General features: G+C 34.0%; 4 protein-coding genes across 4 annotated transcripts; 2 read left to right on the forward strand and 2 right to left on the reverse strand.

Moving 5' to 3' along the window:
- Positions 1 to 800: 800 nt before the first annotated feature.
- Positions 801 to 3,314, forward strand: HELRODRAFT_169769 (hypothetical protein; the record flags this gene model as incomplete). The annotated part of the gene is made up of 7 exons (XM_009015588.1): positions 801 to 858; positions 1,201 to 1,409; positions 1,568 to 1,674; positions 2,137 to 2,235; positions 2,621 to 2,811; positions 2,915 to 3,028; positions 3,163 to 3,314. The coding sequence occupies 7 exons, from the start codon at positions 801 to 803 to the stop codon at positions 3,312 to 3,314; spliced, it is 930 nt and encodes a 309-aa protein (XP_009013836.1).
- Positions 3,315 to 6,789: 3,475 nt separating this feature from the next.
- On the reverse strand, positions 6,790 to 9,577 carry HELRODRAFT_186840 (hypothetical protein; the record flags this gene model as incomplete). Its single annotated transcript, XM_009015589.1, has 4 exons — positions 6,790 to 7,337; positions 7,503 to 8,137; positions 8,269 to 8,977; positions 9,167 to 9,577. 4 exons carry the CDS (start codon positions 9,575 to 9,577, stop codon positions 7,137 to 7,139), a joined length of 1,956 nt encoding a protein of 651 aa, XP_009013837.1. The 3' UTR covers positions 6,790 to 7,136.
- A 554-nt stretch (positions 9,578 to 10,131) lies between these two features.
- HELRODRAFT_156641 (hypothetical protein) lies at positions 10,132 to 11,971 on the forward strand (the record flags this gene model as incomplete). The annotated part of the gene is made up of 5 exons (XM_009015590.1): positions 10,132 to 10,338; positions 10,737 to 10,813; positions 10,937 to 11,006; positions 11,286 to 11,365; positions 11,818 to 11,971. The coding sequence occupies 5 exons, from the start codon at positions 10,132 to 10,134 to the stop codon at positions 11,969 to 11,971; spliced, it is 588 nt and encodes a 195-aa protein (XP_009013838.1).
- On the reverse strand, positions 11,963 to 14,230 carry HELRODRAFT_185417 (hypothetical protein). The gene is given in 3 exon segments (XM_009015591.1): positions 11,963 to 13,326; positions 13,555 to 14,164; positions 14,176 to 14,230. The coding sequence occupies 2 exon segments, from the start codon at positions 13,670 to 13,672 to the stop codon at positions 12,374 to 12,376; spliced, it is 1,071 nt and encodes a 356-aa protein (XP_009013839.1). The 5' UTR covers positions 13,673 to 14,164; positions 14,176 to 14,230; the 3' UTR covers positions 11,963 to 12,373.
- Positions 14,231 to 16,445: the final 2,215 nt, after the last annotated feature.

Here is a 16,445-nt window from a genome sequence, read left to right on the forward strand (position 1 = left end):
AACAATCATACACAAACAAACATTCAACAAATACAAACAAATATTGAAATATCACAACTCGATAATTAAATCATTTAAATTCAAAAAAGTGCATCAGTGACAGAATGCCTACGATACATTGATCATTGGACTCTTTGTTCTTCATCTGCTTTGCTGGTATTTTAATCAATTTAAATCCCCCATCCATTCAATTGCTATTTCATTCAAATGCTCTTTCATTCATTCATTTGTTCATTCATTCAGTTTTTCATTCATTCGTTCATTTTCTCACTCATTCATTTATTCGTTCGTTTTTTAACTCATTCATTCAAATTCAAAATTGACTTTTTTCTCTTCGTTTCAAGGTTTCAAGATGTGTTCTTTGGCTTTTCGCAAACACACAAACATACACACACATACACACACACAACACAAACACACATAAGTTTGTAAAATGTATGACGTTTCAATTTTACAAACAAAGGCGTGATGCAATTATGAAAAATAAACAAAATGTTTGATTTTAGCACGCACACACACGCCCACACACACACACGCATACACACACGCACACAAACATTCAATCCATATATTTTTTTACAACTCCAGATATTAATTAATTTACTAATGAATTTTTAATTCAAGTGCTTATAAACAAATCGTAAAAACACACACGCACACATACACACGCACACATACACACGCATACATACACACTCACATACACACTATATAAGTGGCAGAGTAGTATATAAGGGGCATGTCAAATTTCAAAACTTGTGTATTTCTTAAGTCTTTTTGAAATATTTCTGACAAATATCATGAGTTTCATGTTGGTCAAGTTACTTTTCGTTGGTTTGTTGGTCTCCTACGTGAACAGTTAGTCTAGTATGTTTCGTTTTCCGTTCATTCATTCATTCTTTCATTCATGCATTCATTCATTCATTCATTCATTCATTCATTCATTCATTCATTCATTCATTCATTCATTCATCTATTCATTCATTCACTCATTCATTTACTCACTCATTCATTCATTCATTCATTAGCATAAGTATCATTTATTCTGTTATAATGTTAATACAATCGCCACACACATCACCACACAAAACGATCACACATCACCACACACACAATCACCACACACACAATCACCACACACACAATCACCACACACACAACCACCACACACACAATCACCACCACACATTACCCCAACAGCCTTCCACCTCATTGTCATTGGTGATTGGGGGGATGATAACGAAAATCAATACCGGACTGCCAGAGGCATGTCAGCACTATGCCAAACCGTCAAATGCAATGGGATAATCAGTACCGGGGACAATATATATCCGGCCGGAGTCAAGTCTGTCAACGATCCCAGGTTCAATACCTCTTGGAGGAATGTGTACAATTTGAAGGGTATTCAGGTAAGTTTCGGTGTTCGATTGTTCATGTTTGTGTCGGTTTTTTATTATTTTCGTTTGTATTTATTGTCAACGTTATCATTATCCTATCCATAAACACCATCACCATCATCACAATCGTCATCATCATCATCACAATCATCCTTCCACATCATTATCAGGACAAGTACTGGCTGATGAGTATGGGGAATCACGACCACGATGGCAACTACAAGGCTCAGATAGAATACACAAACGTAGAACCTCGCTGGCATTTACCATCATTGTGGTTCGTTTTCATTGTAGAAAAAATTTCACAAATATATATACATATTTATTGATGGATGGATTGATGGATGGATTGATGGATGGATGGATGGATGAATAGAAAAATGTTTTCTTATTCATTCGAAAACGTCATTTGTTGTTTTACTTTGAATAGAACACCTGCAAAATTGTCATTTATTATTTTATTATTTATTATTGTTATTATTATTATTATTATTGCTAGTAGTAGTAGTAGTTCTTGTTAATTTTCTTTGTAATATTCTTGACGATTCTGGGCATTGTAAATCTGAATCATATAGATTTTAATAATTCACCAAAACCAAACTAAGAAAAACTGAATGAAAGATAGATGAATTAATGAATGAATTGATGAATGAATGAAGGAAGGAATTAAAGAAAGAATGAATGTAAAACAATACAAAGTTATTCAGTAATCTGATAGCATGATACGAAATTCTCGCAGGTACGACGCGCAGTTTCAGAGCGGTGCAATACATCTCTTCAGCATCGATACGGTCTCAATTGAGAAGAGTGTTTACGATTACAAGAAACAACTTCAATGGTAGTTGAAATGTTGAATGAATGAAAGAACGGATGAATGAATTAGTGAATGAATGAATTAGTGAATGAATGAATTAGGGAATGAATGAATTAATCAGTGCATGTTTGAACGGATGAATGAATGACAGAATGAATTGTGTGCTGCATAATAATCTAATGTTCATAAGCGAATGAATGCTTTGTGGATGAATGAACGAATGATTTAATTAATTAGAGAGAAAGATCGACTGCTAAGTTAAATTAATGGATAAACTGAAAAATCAATGGAGGAATGAATTCTTGGATGGATAGATCAAAAAATTTTTCTTTTTAGAAGAATAAACAACAAAAACTAATATTTAAAAACTAATTAATTTAAAATTTAAATAATTGACAATTGTTCGAAGGTTGGAAGACAAACTGAGCAAGTCGAAAGCAACATGGAAGGTCGTTTTTGGCCACCACCCTCCTGTGACGGGGGGTAAGTACGCCCCTGGCGTGCCAAAAACCCACTACAAAATCGTCCCACTGTTGGAAAAGTACAAGGTCGACCTTTACTTGGCAGGGCACGATCACAACTTACAGCACATCTCTAAAGGTATGGCGTCATATATATATATATATTTTTTTTTTATTTTATATTTTCTCTAAAAATATGCCGTAAGTTTACCTTGGTGTATTTATAATTTTTTAAATTTAAGATGACGTCAGAAATGAGGAGACTAAGTGGATCGTTGATTACGTCGTTTCTGGTGGGGGTGGGAGGAAGTTGGCACCGAAGACCGCCAACGCGGAAAATGAATTGATGAAGAGAGGTGCGTTTTTGGGAAATTAATTATTCTTAATTATAATTAATTTATAATTAATAAACTTATAATTAATTCGTAATTAGTAACCTTATAATTTACTGATCCATAACCAATTCAATCGAAACGTCCGCCAACGACAGGTTACAAACTGCGCTTCTTCAGGAGTCAATTCGGTTTCGTTTCACTGGAATTCAGCAAGTCGGACCTTCTGAACGTGAGATACTTCGAAGTCACGAAACCAGATACAATTGAGATTACGTACACATTCAATAGGACAAAAAGCGCCATCTAACGACAGTCCCCAACGTTAGAACTAACATCGGAATGACGTATATTAGAAATTAGAGTAGAGGGATTGTTTCACTTGTCTGCTTACGATTAAACACTATTTCATGTTTTGTAATTTTCAGTGTATATAAACAAATTCATTTTGTATTAATTTTGTTAGCGTAGCTACAAATTTGCTATAATTTCTTTAACTTCTAACTTCTAATAATTATTATCATTAATCAAACCAGTTAACTTCTATTATTATTTGTCTCTGTCTTATTATATCATTTTGTTTTTCGTCGTTTATTATATTGCCTTTTATGTTTGTATCTACAACTAAAAAAATGAATAATTAACAAATGAATAAATAAACGTTTTAAAATTTATAACGGAATTTATCAAAAAATCAATATTCAAATTTTCGCAGCTCTAAAATTAAAAATATTTGCACAAACACAACACACAAACAAAAATACACACATACACAAACACTCCACAACCACAACACACACACACACACCACACACACACACACACACACACACACACACACATATATATATATATATATATATATTTCGATGCTTGAATAAGTAGTAAAAATTAAACTACAAAAATTTAATAACTATTGGTAAGCTCTGATTTCGGAAGAGCCAGCCACTTCATATTTTTTGAACAGTTCATTAATAACTTGCAAATATTGAATAAATAGAACAATGAGTAATAATATTAATAATAATAATTATATTAACAATAATAATATAAATAATAAATTTTTTGTCACTCTACTCTTTGTTCTCCTTCCTCCAATATGCATTGACGGTTGGTTTGTTCTGTTATTATTATTATTATTATTACTTTTACTACTAATACAACTACTACCTTACTTACTACTACTACTACCTTACCTACTACTACTCCTACTACTACTACTACTACTACTACTACTACTACTACTACTACTACTACTACTACTACTACTACTACTACTACTACTACTACTACTACTACTACTACTACTAGTACCACTAATACTACTTTTATTGTGAGATCATCCCCATTCTTATCGTCCTCCTCCCAGCCTACCATTTTATGGTGATTAGTGATTGGGTCACTGATAACAGCCGGCAGCAGAGAGTGGCCAGTGCCATGTTGACATACTGGCAACATTTTAGGTGCCATGCAATCATTAGCGCCCGGGGATAATTTCTATACCAGAGGGGTCCAGTCCGTCAATGATTCCAGATTTACTAAAACCTGGAGAGATGTGTATGATCTGGAGGACATTCGGATGAGTAGTCGGTTAAAATCGGTTTTTCTTTTAAAAACTGTACCGTTAATTTGATTTGTTTTTTTTGAGATTTAATAAAATTGTATTGTATTGTATTTAAATATTTAGGTAAGTTTTTGGATAGGTCGTGTAGTTTTTTTTTATCACATCCCAATCATTCATCACGATGTTAAAATTTAAAAATTTTTACCTTCGACATCAGTGCAAGACATGCTGCTGTTATCGGTATCATCAATTTAATCATCACGATTACAATTTTAATAATCATGATTACAACTTTTATACATCCTCATCATCGCATCGTCGCCTCAACGTACCATGACGTCACGATGACGATGACGTCATCGCATCGAATGCAAAGAACAAAACGTGGTACATCAGTCTTGGCAATCATGATCATGCTGGCGAATACGGAGTCCAGGTCGAATATTCTAGAATAGAGCCAAGGTGGTACATGCCTGCCTTATGGTCTGTTTGATTTTTATCTATTTATTCAATTTTTATTATTTTAACAATTCAATTTAGAAATGCTGCTATTAAGTAAAATATATCAACCGTTGATTGATTGATTAATTAATTAATAATTAATCAATTATATAATTAATTATGATGATGATGATGGGAATTCACGTAAGGTACGATGTTGCGTTCCTGGACGGCTCCGTACATTTGTTCATTGTAGACACACAAACATTGAGAAAAATTTAACAGGCTATAAGGAACAAATGATATGGTAGTTCACTCATTTACTTTTTAATACCGATAATTAGTTGAGTGTGAATGAATGAATGAATAAATGAATGAACCGAATAAAGGAATGGAGGGAGAAATGGATGGTGGATGAACAAATGAAAGAACTAAGAAAAAGAAGGAATGACAATTTGATTGATTGACCGGCTGATCAACTTTGGTTACCGTAATTCGTTCGCGGATCTTCCCTTTGAATGATGCACACAATCTTCCTATTGTGAAATCAACGAATAAAAAAACTAATAATTAAAAGGCCTTTTTAAAAATCTTGCTCAAGTTGATTATATGGATTAATAATTGCTTACACACTTATATTCATTTGCACGGGCGTGCGTGCGTGTGTGCGTGCGTGCGTGTAGATGATTTTGATTCGAAATTGTTTAAGAAAATAACTATTTTTGATTTTTTATAATAAAAGGTCTTGCAATTCATGATAATTATTTCTAGTAACATTACTACTAAAAGACTAGAAGCGAAATTGAAACATAGTAAAGCGACATGGAAAATTGTGATCGGTCATCATCCGCCATTCAGCGTCGGAGGGTACGCCACTGGAGTCACGAAGACTCGAAAGGCCATCGTACCGTTGCTGCAAAAGTATCAGGTAGATTTGAATTTGGCTGGACACAACCACAACATGCAGCACATCACTGAATTTTTGTAATTTATTTAATCACGTCATCCTTATATCTTGATTCGACATGAATGACGTCATCAACGTACGATTACATTCAATGTATACGGCGTAAGATATTTATTTAATCATGATTTATTGATTGATTCCATTAGATTCAACTTTTCCGCCATTTTACCACACTTGCTTCAGACAAAATGGCGAAGAATCAGAGTAAATGGAATGTGGATTAAGTCATTTCCGCAGCCGGTGGCCGAGGTCTTGATGGAAAACAAAGTGTTGCAACAACATCTTTATGGGAACTAGGTTAATTCTGTAAAATGTTTTTAAATTCAAGTCAACCTTAACAAGCCGACACTTGTTTCAAAACGCAATTTTTTCATTCAATTTAAAGGTTATGAGGTGCACTACTTCAAAAAAGAACACGGTTTCGTGACTCTAGACTTCGCTGCCAACCAAACCAGCAACCAACAAATTCTAACCGTGCGATTCGTTGCGCTACCAGCCCCAGGGGTCCACGAAATTGAGTATACCTTCGAGAGAACCAAGCGCGTAATCTGAGCGAGCTTGTTACACCTACCATCTAAACTATTAAACATTTATCACGATTGATTCTGACTTTTTCAATACCAAACAGTTTTTCACAATCAATAAAATTCACACATTCAGGCAAAACCTCCTACCTACTTTACCACGTACCTCGCCGAGTAGTAGTAACGCACACACCAACTAAATTACTTGTTCTAAATAAAACGTCCCATCCATTACTTCATAGTCCTAAGCGCCGAGTATTTTTACGACTTTATGAAGAAAAAAAAAGTATTTTGTTTTCAAGTTTTATTAATTTCAAAAAAACATTAACAGAACTTTGAAATAGAAAAAATGGAAAAGTTAATATACAAATACTGTTCAATCACATTAATATAGAACTCGGTGAAGTTATCGTCTGTCCATTAAATAAACGCTACATAAATTGTTCACACTGAAATTTCTAAAGAAACATAAAAAACAAACAAAAATAAATAACAGGACTGCACAATACAAACATAAAAAATGAGAGTCTAGCCCAAGCACGTACGAACGAAACAATCAAATGTACAACAGAACGAAGTCTCGAACAACCACTCATTCACCCTCTCTCATAACAGAAGTGATTCATCCCCGTCAGCTTAATCAACTTCTTCAATGGTTGGTCCCTTTCCAGAAGATGCCCCTGCACTCTCCCCCGCTCCTGCTCCCGGAAATCCACCTGGGAATCCTCCCGGCATGCCTCCAGCTCCTCCCGAGCCCTGGTACAACTTGGTCACAATGGGCATGCAGACCTTCTCCAACTCCTTCTGTTTGTGCTCAAACTCATCCTTCTCTGCAAGCTGTTGGATAAATGTAAAAGAAAAATTAAGACAAACTGAACGAGGTATAGACTCAAAAAAATAAACCTATAAAAATATATGCATGCATCACTGCAGAAGCATCATTTATGAAATTCTACCGATGGGCAAGCAAAACAGAAAACACAATTCAAAACTTGTGCATACCTGATTGGAGTCCATCCACTTGATGATCTCGTTGCATTTGTCAATGACCAGCTTCTTGTCTGATTCAGATATCTTGTCCTTCAACTTCTCATCATCCACTGTTGCCTTCATGTTGAATGCATAACCTTCTAGAGCATTCTTAGCTGATATACGTTCTCTCTGCTTCTCATCTTCATCTTTGTATCTCTCTGCCTCCTTCACCATCTTCTCAATCTCGTCCTTGCTCAGACGGCCTTTATCATTGGTGATGGTGATTTTGTTTTCGCGACCAGTGCTCTTGTCAACTGCTGAGACATGCATGATACCGTTGGCATCAATGTCAAATGTGACTTCAATCTGAGGAACTCCTCTTGGAGCTGGTGGAATTCCAGAAAGCTCAAATTTGCCAAGGAGGTTGTTATCTTTTGTCATAGCTCTCTCTCCTTCATACACTTGGATGAGCACACCAGGTTGGTTGTCAGAGTATGTTGTAAAAGTTTGGGTCTGCTTTGTTGGGATGGTAGTATTACGTTTGACCAGGGCTGTCATCACTCCACCAGCTGTTTCAATACCAAGTGAGAGTGGGGCCACATCTAACAACAGCAAGTCCTGAACTGCTTCTGACTTGTCACCATGCAATATGGCTGCCTGGACAGCTGCAAAATAAAATTAATATAAATCATCAGCAAACATTTCAATATGTAAAATACATTCAATAAAGTGAAAAAAAATGCAACTGCAAAAAAATAAACACATAAAAGAAAAACAAATAAAATCCTCAACACACCTGCTCCATAAGCCACAGCCTCATCTGGATTTATGGACTTGTTTAGCTCTCTTCCATTGAAGAAATCTTGTAGAAGTTTCTGAACTTTAGGAATCCTGGTCGAGCCACCTACCAAAACGATATCATGAACACTGGACTTGTCCATCTTGGCATCCCTCAGAGCTTTCTCAACTGGATCAAGAGTACTTCTGAAGAGATCAGCGCACAGTTCCTCAAACCTGGCTCTTGTGATGCTTGTGTAAAAATCAATTCCTTCATACAAGGAATCTATCTCCACACTTGCCTGGCTCGAACTGGAAAGTGTTCTTTTGGCTCTCTCACAGGCAGTTCTCAAACGCCTGACAGCCCTCTTATTGTCACTGATATCTTTTTTGTGTTTGCGTTTGAACTCTTGAATGAAGTGAGTGACCATACGATTATCAAAATCTTCTCCACCAAGATGGGTGTCCCCAGAAGTTGACTTGACTTCAAAGATACCATCCTCGATTGTCAAAATAGAAACATCGAATGTTCCACCACCCAGGTCAAAAATAAGAACATTTCTCTCGGACCCGACCTTCTTGTCAAGACCATAAGCAATTGCAGCAGCTGTCGGCTCATTGATGATACGCAGAACATTCAGACCAGATATGGTGCCCGCATCTTTGGTTGCCTGACGCTGGGAGTCATTGAAGTAGGCTGGAACAGTAACCACAGCATCTGTTACAGTCTGGAAATTTAAGAAAACACAAATTAGTTAATTGCTGAAACAAATGAATGCCAATTAAATTTTGTTAAAAACATGATCTACTAACGAAAAACAACTGCAAAAACTACAAACAAATAAAAAATAAAATTCAATCTTTGTAAAATACACCCTAACAAAAGAAACAGATGAACAAAATTAAGAATACACTACCTTGCCAAGATAAGCCTCTGCAACTTCTTTCATTTTCAAGAGGACCATAGAAGAAATTTCTTCCGGGAAGAATGTTTTATTCTCCCCCTTGTACTCAACTCTGATTTTTGGCTTCCCTCCTTCACTGACGACTGTGAACGGCCAATGTTTCATGTCGGACTGCACAGAAGGATCATCAAAACGTCTCCCAATCAACCTCTTGGCGTCAAAAACCGTGTTGGATGGGTTCATGGCGACCTGATTTTTGGCGGCATCACCGATGAGCCTCTCTGAATCTGTAAACGCCACATAGCTGGGGGTGGTCCTGTTTCCCTGATCGTTCGCGATGATCTCTACTTTTCCGTGCTGGAAGACACCGACGCACGAATACGTCGTGCCCAAATCAATACCAATTGCTGGAGCTTTCGACATTTTGTTTTTAGTTTACGACTCTAGATGTAAACCTCGGAAACAATAAAAATATTTCTAAATAAAATTTTCACTAATATTTTACAAAACTGACAGAATTCTTGATGCGAAGGATAAAATAAAATCTAACAATATCGCAAGTTTATATAGTATCAAATAGTAATAACAATTTTTGTAGTTCAGGAGAATATGTAATGCCGGACTGAAGTTAGTGTGGGGCTTATATAGTGCTAGGCAGGCAGACGAGAAAGTGAGAGAACGTTAGAGAAGCCTGTGGAAGGTTCTACGACATCCACGAACGTTCACGATCAAATGCATAGCAACCGAATATTCTCTGGGCGCGTTTTATTGTTTAATTAATTTTCAACAATGCAATTGTCTGTTTAATGGTAGTTTATTTATAACTTTAAATTTTTAAATATTATTTTAAAATATATTATTTATTGAATAATAAATATAAAACACTTAAAAATATTACAAAAAATATTTTCATTTTGTAATTTTTCAAATATAACTCTAAAGTCAGTGCCCGTTGATATTGTTATGAATTAATCAAGATGGAGAACATATGTATGAATGCCCGATCATTTGTAAAACCGTTACTACACGCCGCTAAGTACCCCCACTGTTACATAAATGGCGTTTTTTTGGCGGAATGTCCTAAACAAAAAGATGGTAAAGTCGTCCTGGAAATTAAAGACTGCATTCCGTTGTTTCATAGTCACCTGACGCTTGCACCCATGCTGGAGGTGGCCCTCATCCAAGTAGTTTTTTTTAAATCTATTCACTACCAATTTGATTAGTCCTAATTAGTAATTACTAATTTAATTAAATTAATTGAGTAATGTGTCGTTGACTGTTTTAATTAAAATTAATATTATTTAATAAAGTGGTCATTCATTACAAATTACATAGTTCTTTAACTTATTATTGAAGAAATTGGTAGACTTACATTTTTACATAACATATGCGTCATAATGGCATATGCTATTTGGAATTTTTAATTATAAAATAAAATTTAAAAAGTTAATGATGTTATATATGTTTTATTTCATTTCATTTGAGTTTTAACAACCAAAATTGTTACTTGTTCCTGTTCTGTTGAAAATGAAATAAAATCAAAATAACCCTCTGATTAATCAGCCTTCATTCTAATTTTCAGATTGATGCATATTGTCAGTGCAATGATTTAGTCATAGCCGGATATTACCAGGCTAACGAAGTTATATTTGATAAGAAGTATTGTCATTAATTAGTTTTAGTTTAATTATTCATAAAATTATTTTTTAATTAATTTAATTTTAAATCAAATTACCATTTCTGTACATTAAATTTCATTTTTTGATTATTTTTTCTTCAAAGTCCCACGAACATAACCTATAGAATAGCAGAAAAGGTTAAAGATAATTTTAATGAAGCCTTTTTTCTTATGGTAAGTTGTGCTAAATAATTTAGTGTTTTATTAAAAATTATTAAACATTTCATTAATTATTTAATTATATATTCTAAGTTGTGCTAAATAATTTAGTGTTTTATTAAAAATTATTAAACATTTCATTAATTATTTAATTATATATTATTTTTATTTATTTATCATAAATTTGCTCATTATAAATGCAAGGTTAACTATTTTGTCTCCAACCTGTCTTGTCTTTTCTTTAAATTTAGTCAATTGGATAACTGTCTTACTGATTTCTTTATGACGTTCTAGATCGACAATGAGAGACTTGCAGATGATGATGGTGAGAATGCATACATCCTGTACAACAATTATGATGGCAAGTGGAAAAAGTCAGATAAAAAGTAGTATTCTTGGCCATCTTCACCAAAAAAATATTTTTGAAATAAATTTTTTTACAAATTTTTTTTGTATCAGCTACTAGCTATATTTATCTCTAGAATTTCTGTCATAATTTCCAGTTCATTTTTTGTTTGTTAGAATTAATAGCGCTTGTATTCACTCACCTGCCTATATTGTAATTAACTGTATGTTTAATAGTGTTACTCACCATGCAATTTCCTGAATGTTTATCCAGTTTTTAATTGTTGTTTCTTATCAAATTTTTTTGTCGATTAATTTTAGGAATTTTTTAAAATAAGTTTTTAATACTTGTTAGAATATTGTCAAGTAACTTACATACTAAAAAGAGTATATGTCGAGTTTTGCAACTTGTATGTAACGTTGTAATTCACCTTATGTTTTATATATATTTCACTTTTAAAATGTTTGAAAAATTTTTTAGAGTCCTAATTGAGAAGGATGTGATTGATGTGGCCCAGACACTTATACAGACAAAAGCATTCAGGGATGTGATAGATTTTGACAACCACTTAACCGACATTTCGTTGAAATGGCACAACCCTCAAATCAATGAACAGATCGAACAGTGCATTTAGATAGATAGTTTTTATTTTAAAATTATATTTTCAGTCATTATTAATGATAATAATATGATGAATTTGCGTTTTATTGTGTTTAATTTATGTGCGCAATCGTTATGAATGTTTTTTTCATTTGTTGATTGTTGGAAGTTCAAGCTTTTGTAATCCATTGTTCCAAAAAACTTTTAGTTTATAATTGTTCTACATGAATATACATAGTTCATTATTGGATGTTATTTATAAAAAAAATGATCTATCTTCATTTAAAGTTATCTTCCAATTTTTTTTTTAAGAATTATCACAATTAAGATCCAAAAAGTTGTTATACATATTTGATGAAGTTATTATAGGTACGGAATTAAATTTACAATCCGTTGATGCTTGCCACGCGTGCATGCATGCCTTCAAGTGCCTCGCTCAGGCGTACGTCGTCTGTTGAACTGTTGTTTTGTTGTTCATATGTTCGAGTAGATAGTCTGCATCTGTTTGTTTCATGCTACCTTCTCTTGGTATCAGCGCGATGAACACCATTATAAAGAATCCGGCCGAAACAGCCAGTAGATCTTTGTAGGTACTTTTCGAGTTCACTTTACCTTCTAAAATCTCAAAAAACGTGACGTATAAGAACACACCGGTGGCGATACCCTGTAGAACGCCGTTTACGAAATTTATACTTTCGCTGAATACAAATTCGCCAATCATCATGCCTACGACGGACCCGACTGGAGACATCAGGGCGTACATAGCCCCCAAGGTGTAAGACAAGCAAGGTTTCTTGCTCACGAGTCCCGCCAACTGCAGTCCGTAGCTGAATCCCACCACGCATTCGTGAGCCAGGAGTCCAACCAGAACCCCCCACACAGCACCTGAGGTCCTCTGCAGACCGAGACTTATTCCACCCAAGAATTCATCGAGAGCCAGGGCGAGAAAGAGTATTATGACTTTTGTTGCACTTTCATCAGTGAGCGAATCGACTGATGCTGTCTCCTCCTCATCGAGGCGGTTGTCCAACTCCACCTGGAAATATTTCGTTTCGCCGTTCGATTGCACGAGTGTTTGTACATCTTTTTCGTTATTATTAATTTCGTGAATGGCGGGACTTGGAGTTGCCGTCGAACCGTTGCAGCCGTTCGTTTGCACCTCTCGGTTAATTTTTTTCGTTTTTTTCCGTTTGCAGGAATGAACAAATCGTTCGAGGAACATGATGAACATGAAACCAACGCCGATCGTTGTTTCGGCCATCGGGAAATGTTCGAAACCGTAGTAAGGCTCCGTCATAAGGTGGAAGACTTCAGGAATGAGGAAGAGCAGACATGTGCCTAGGAAGACACCTCCAGTGAAACAACTCAACGTCACTAACAGTCTTGTACCTGGTGCAGAAAGTTATGGAAGATTTTAAAGTTGAGCGTGTGCTAAATATTGAAAATGTTTGTTTCAAAGTTTACACCAATTAATTACCATTATCAACTTGGTTATTCATTTGTTTAGTTCACTTGTTACACATTGAAAAAGACATTATCGAAAATATAAGCGATTTGAACGTCCCCATTCAAGTTTTCATTCAACTAAAAAAAACACGATATAAACCAAATAATAACCTCTACTGCCAAGTTTCTTGAAGCAAGCCATAATTTTGAAAGGGATGAAAACAACGACAAGCATGAGAGCCAGTGTCAGAAGTATGGCCAGTAGCTTCACTTGCCATCGCTGCATCATCGTCGTCGTCGTCGTCAACTTTACTAAGCTATTTTACGTGAGATGTTTGTGTGAAATTTTTTAAACCTTTGTTCTTAACTTCGATGAAGACGCTATGATTTCTCCTGTTTATTCACAACAGGCAAAAAAATCTCGTTTAGATGTTCGTCGTGGTTATGAGGCGTAGTTAGGCAGGTTTACCAACAGCATACACAACTTTCTCGAAAGATATACAAAAAATTCGAGCCAAAATATAATAATATGAATCTTTCTATAATTTAGTACATACACTGTCGACAATCAGTTGATTCAACTTGTGTACGTCAGTGGTCTACATAGGTTTAAAAAGCAGCCAAATATCGTAGTCATAACATATTTCTTATTATTTGTAATTTTATTTTTCTCTATATTTATTTATTTATTAATAATTTTATTATGATTAGTGAATTTTATTGCAGTCGGACTCGAGTACCAACAATGAAGAATAGAAGCAGATAAAATTTGATTGTTGATTTCACTAGAGCTTATCTCTATAAGCAAACCGTAAATACTCCAAATGCGATTAGACAGAAAAAAAAACAACTTCAAAATCACGTGTTAAGGTATTTTGGGTCAATTTATTAAAGTTAATATTAACTAAAACTAATAATTACAGAAAAACTAACTAATTACACATATAATTATTATTATAAATTATATTTACAAATTAAATATTAATAACGTGACAGTGTAATGTAGATAGACTATCGCTTGGAACTACTATACCTATTTGTTATTAATGCCGCTGCATTGTTTGCGTTCTAACAATTTAAACAAAGTTACATAAAGGTATTTATACATAGGGGTTTATAAATATATACACATATACATATACAAACATACACATATACAAATATACACATACTCGTACATTTGTAGACATAAACACACACACATATACATATATATGCATCCACATTCACTTGTATATGTCTGTGTGTTTGTGTTTGTTATGTGTATATGTACGTGTGTGTGTATATTGGATGTTGAAATATGTGCTTTTGTGTATATAACAGACTGTATTTAAACATTGTCTTAACGGCAAACATAGTGTAAATTTTTAAGAAGACCTAGGCCATATTTTTACTTATTAATAGTTTTACACATTAAGATATGCAATATGAGATGAAAAATAATAATTTTATCAAATTAAATTATGATTTGTATCAAATTAATAATTTTTAAATGTTAAAAGTTGAAAACTTCACTTATTAGAGGACATTGCGGAAGCACTGCTAACAATTTTTAATAAATGGTTGGCAACGGGTGAAATACAATCAAATTGGAAAGATGCAATCACAGTGCCACTCTTCAAGAAAGGAGATCATTGCGACAAACGAAATTATAGACCAATAAGTCTTACAAGCATTGTACTATAATAGAAAGAATAATTAAAAAGATAATTGTGAACCACTTGGCAAAAAACGATATCATATACAACAACCAACAGGAATTTATGGATAAGTGTTAATGCCTAACAAATTTGAAGAGGTTTATGAAAATTTGGACAAAAAGAAATCAGTGGATAATGTGTAATTAGATTTTGCTAAGACTTTTGATAAGGTACTGCATAAAAGTTTGGCCTTAAAATTAGAGGCGAATAGAATCAAAGGAAACACACTCAAGTGGATTTCTAACTGGTTACAAAACAGACGGCAACAAGTTGGTGTTGGAGGAAGTTTCTCAAACTGGAGCAATGTTACAAGTGGGGTTCCTCAAGGATCCGTATTAGAACCATTGCTATTTGTAATATACATCAATGATATTGATCTAGGAATAAAGTCTATAATTTCAAAATTTGTAGATGACACTAAATATGTGTGCTGTTGTAGACAACGATAAAGATACTGAACTTCTAGCATTCGATTTGCAAAAAGAGAGATCAGAATACTCCTCAAAAATTGTTGTTATTTCTAAAAAGTATTGTGAATTTTCAGAGCCATAAAGTATCTTTCTAGCTATGCCAACATTTGTTCTTAAAAGATCTAAATGTGAAGTTGTATGGTTACAGAGATAATACGTTATAAAATGAAATTTATAAATATAACTGCAAATATTTATTTCTGACTTAATGGACAGATGTTTACAACAAAAACCACTACTTATCTTTGAAATATAAAATGATTACTATTAAAAGCACATCCCCTTGTCGCTCAGATGTATCGGAATCGGTATTGGTATAAGTATCGGTATATAGTATCGGGGAATCGGTATTAGTACCAGTATCAGTATATAGTATCGGTTATTTCTGTCAAAAAAGTATCGGCTATATCAAGTTCGATAAGTATCGACGTTCTGGCAATGGCAAAATACTTCAAAATAAAAGCACTTTTTGAAATTTCGAAAAATATATAAAGTATGGTTTATATTCTGTGTGAAATAAGTTATTTTAGGTATTTTAAACTAACCTGTTAGTAGGAATAATAATACATACATGCATGCATACATGCATATCAATACCAATACATACATATATAACAATATATAGAATGTTGAACTATATGGACATGTCACACAAATAGAAGGCATTGTTTAGAGTAACTTCGTAATGTTGAATCGTAATACACAGGCACACACGCACACACACGCACACACACTCGCACACACGCACGCATACACAATCAATGTATATATATATATATATATATATAACATATACATTGATAGGGAAGATTTTTTTCTCTCAAGTCTGTACAATACCTGACGATCATTATTTTTTAATTGTTAATGTTAATGTTATAATAATAATAATAAT

Source organism: Helobdella robusta (assembly GCF_000326865.2).
Source record: "Helobdella robusta unplaced genomic scaffold HELROscaffold_16, whole genome shotgun sequence".
Taxonomy (NCBI): Eukaryota; Metazoa; Annelida; class Clitellata; order Rhynchobdellida; family Glossiphoniidae; genus Helobdella; species Helobdella robusta.

Bases quoted from the DNA above. Each gene is read 5' to 3' on its own strand.
- HELRODRAFT_185417 (XM_009015591.1), bottom strand. From the start codon at position 13,672: ATGATGCAGCGATGGCAAGTGAAGCTACTGGCCATACTTCTGACACTG. The intron at 13,327-13,554 runs GTTATTATTTGG...TTTCTGCACCAG, and splicing joins CAAGAAACTTGGCAGTAGAG to GTACAAGACTGTTAGTGACG.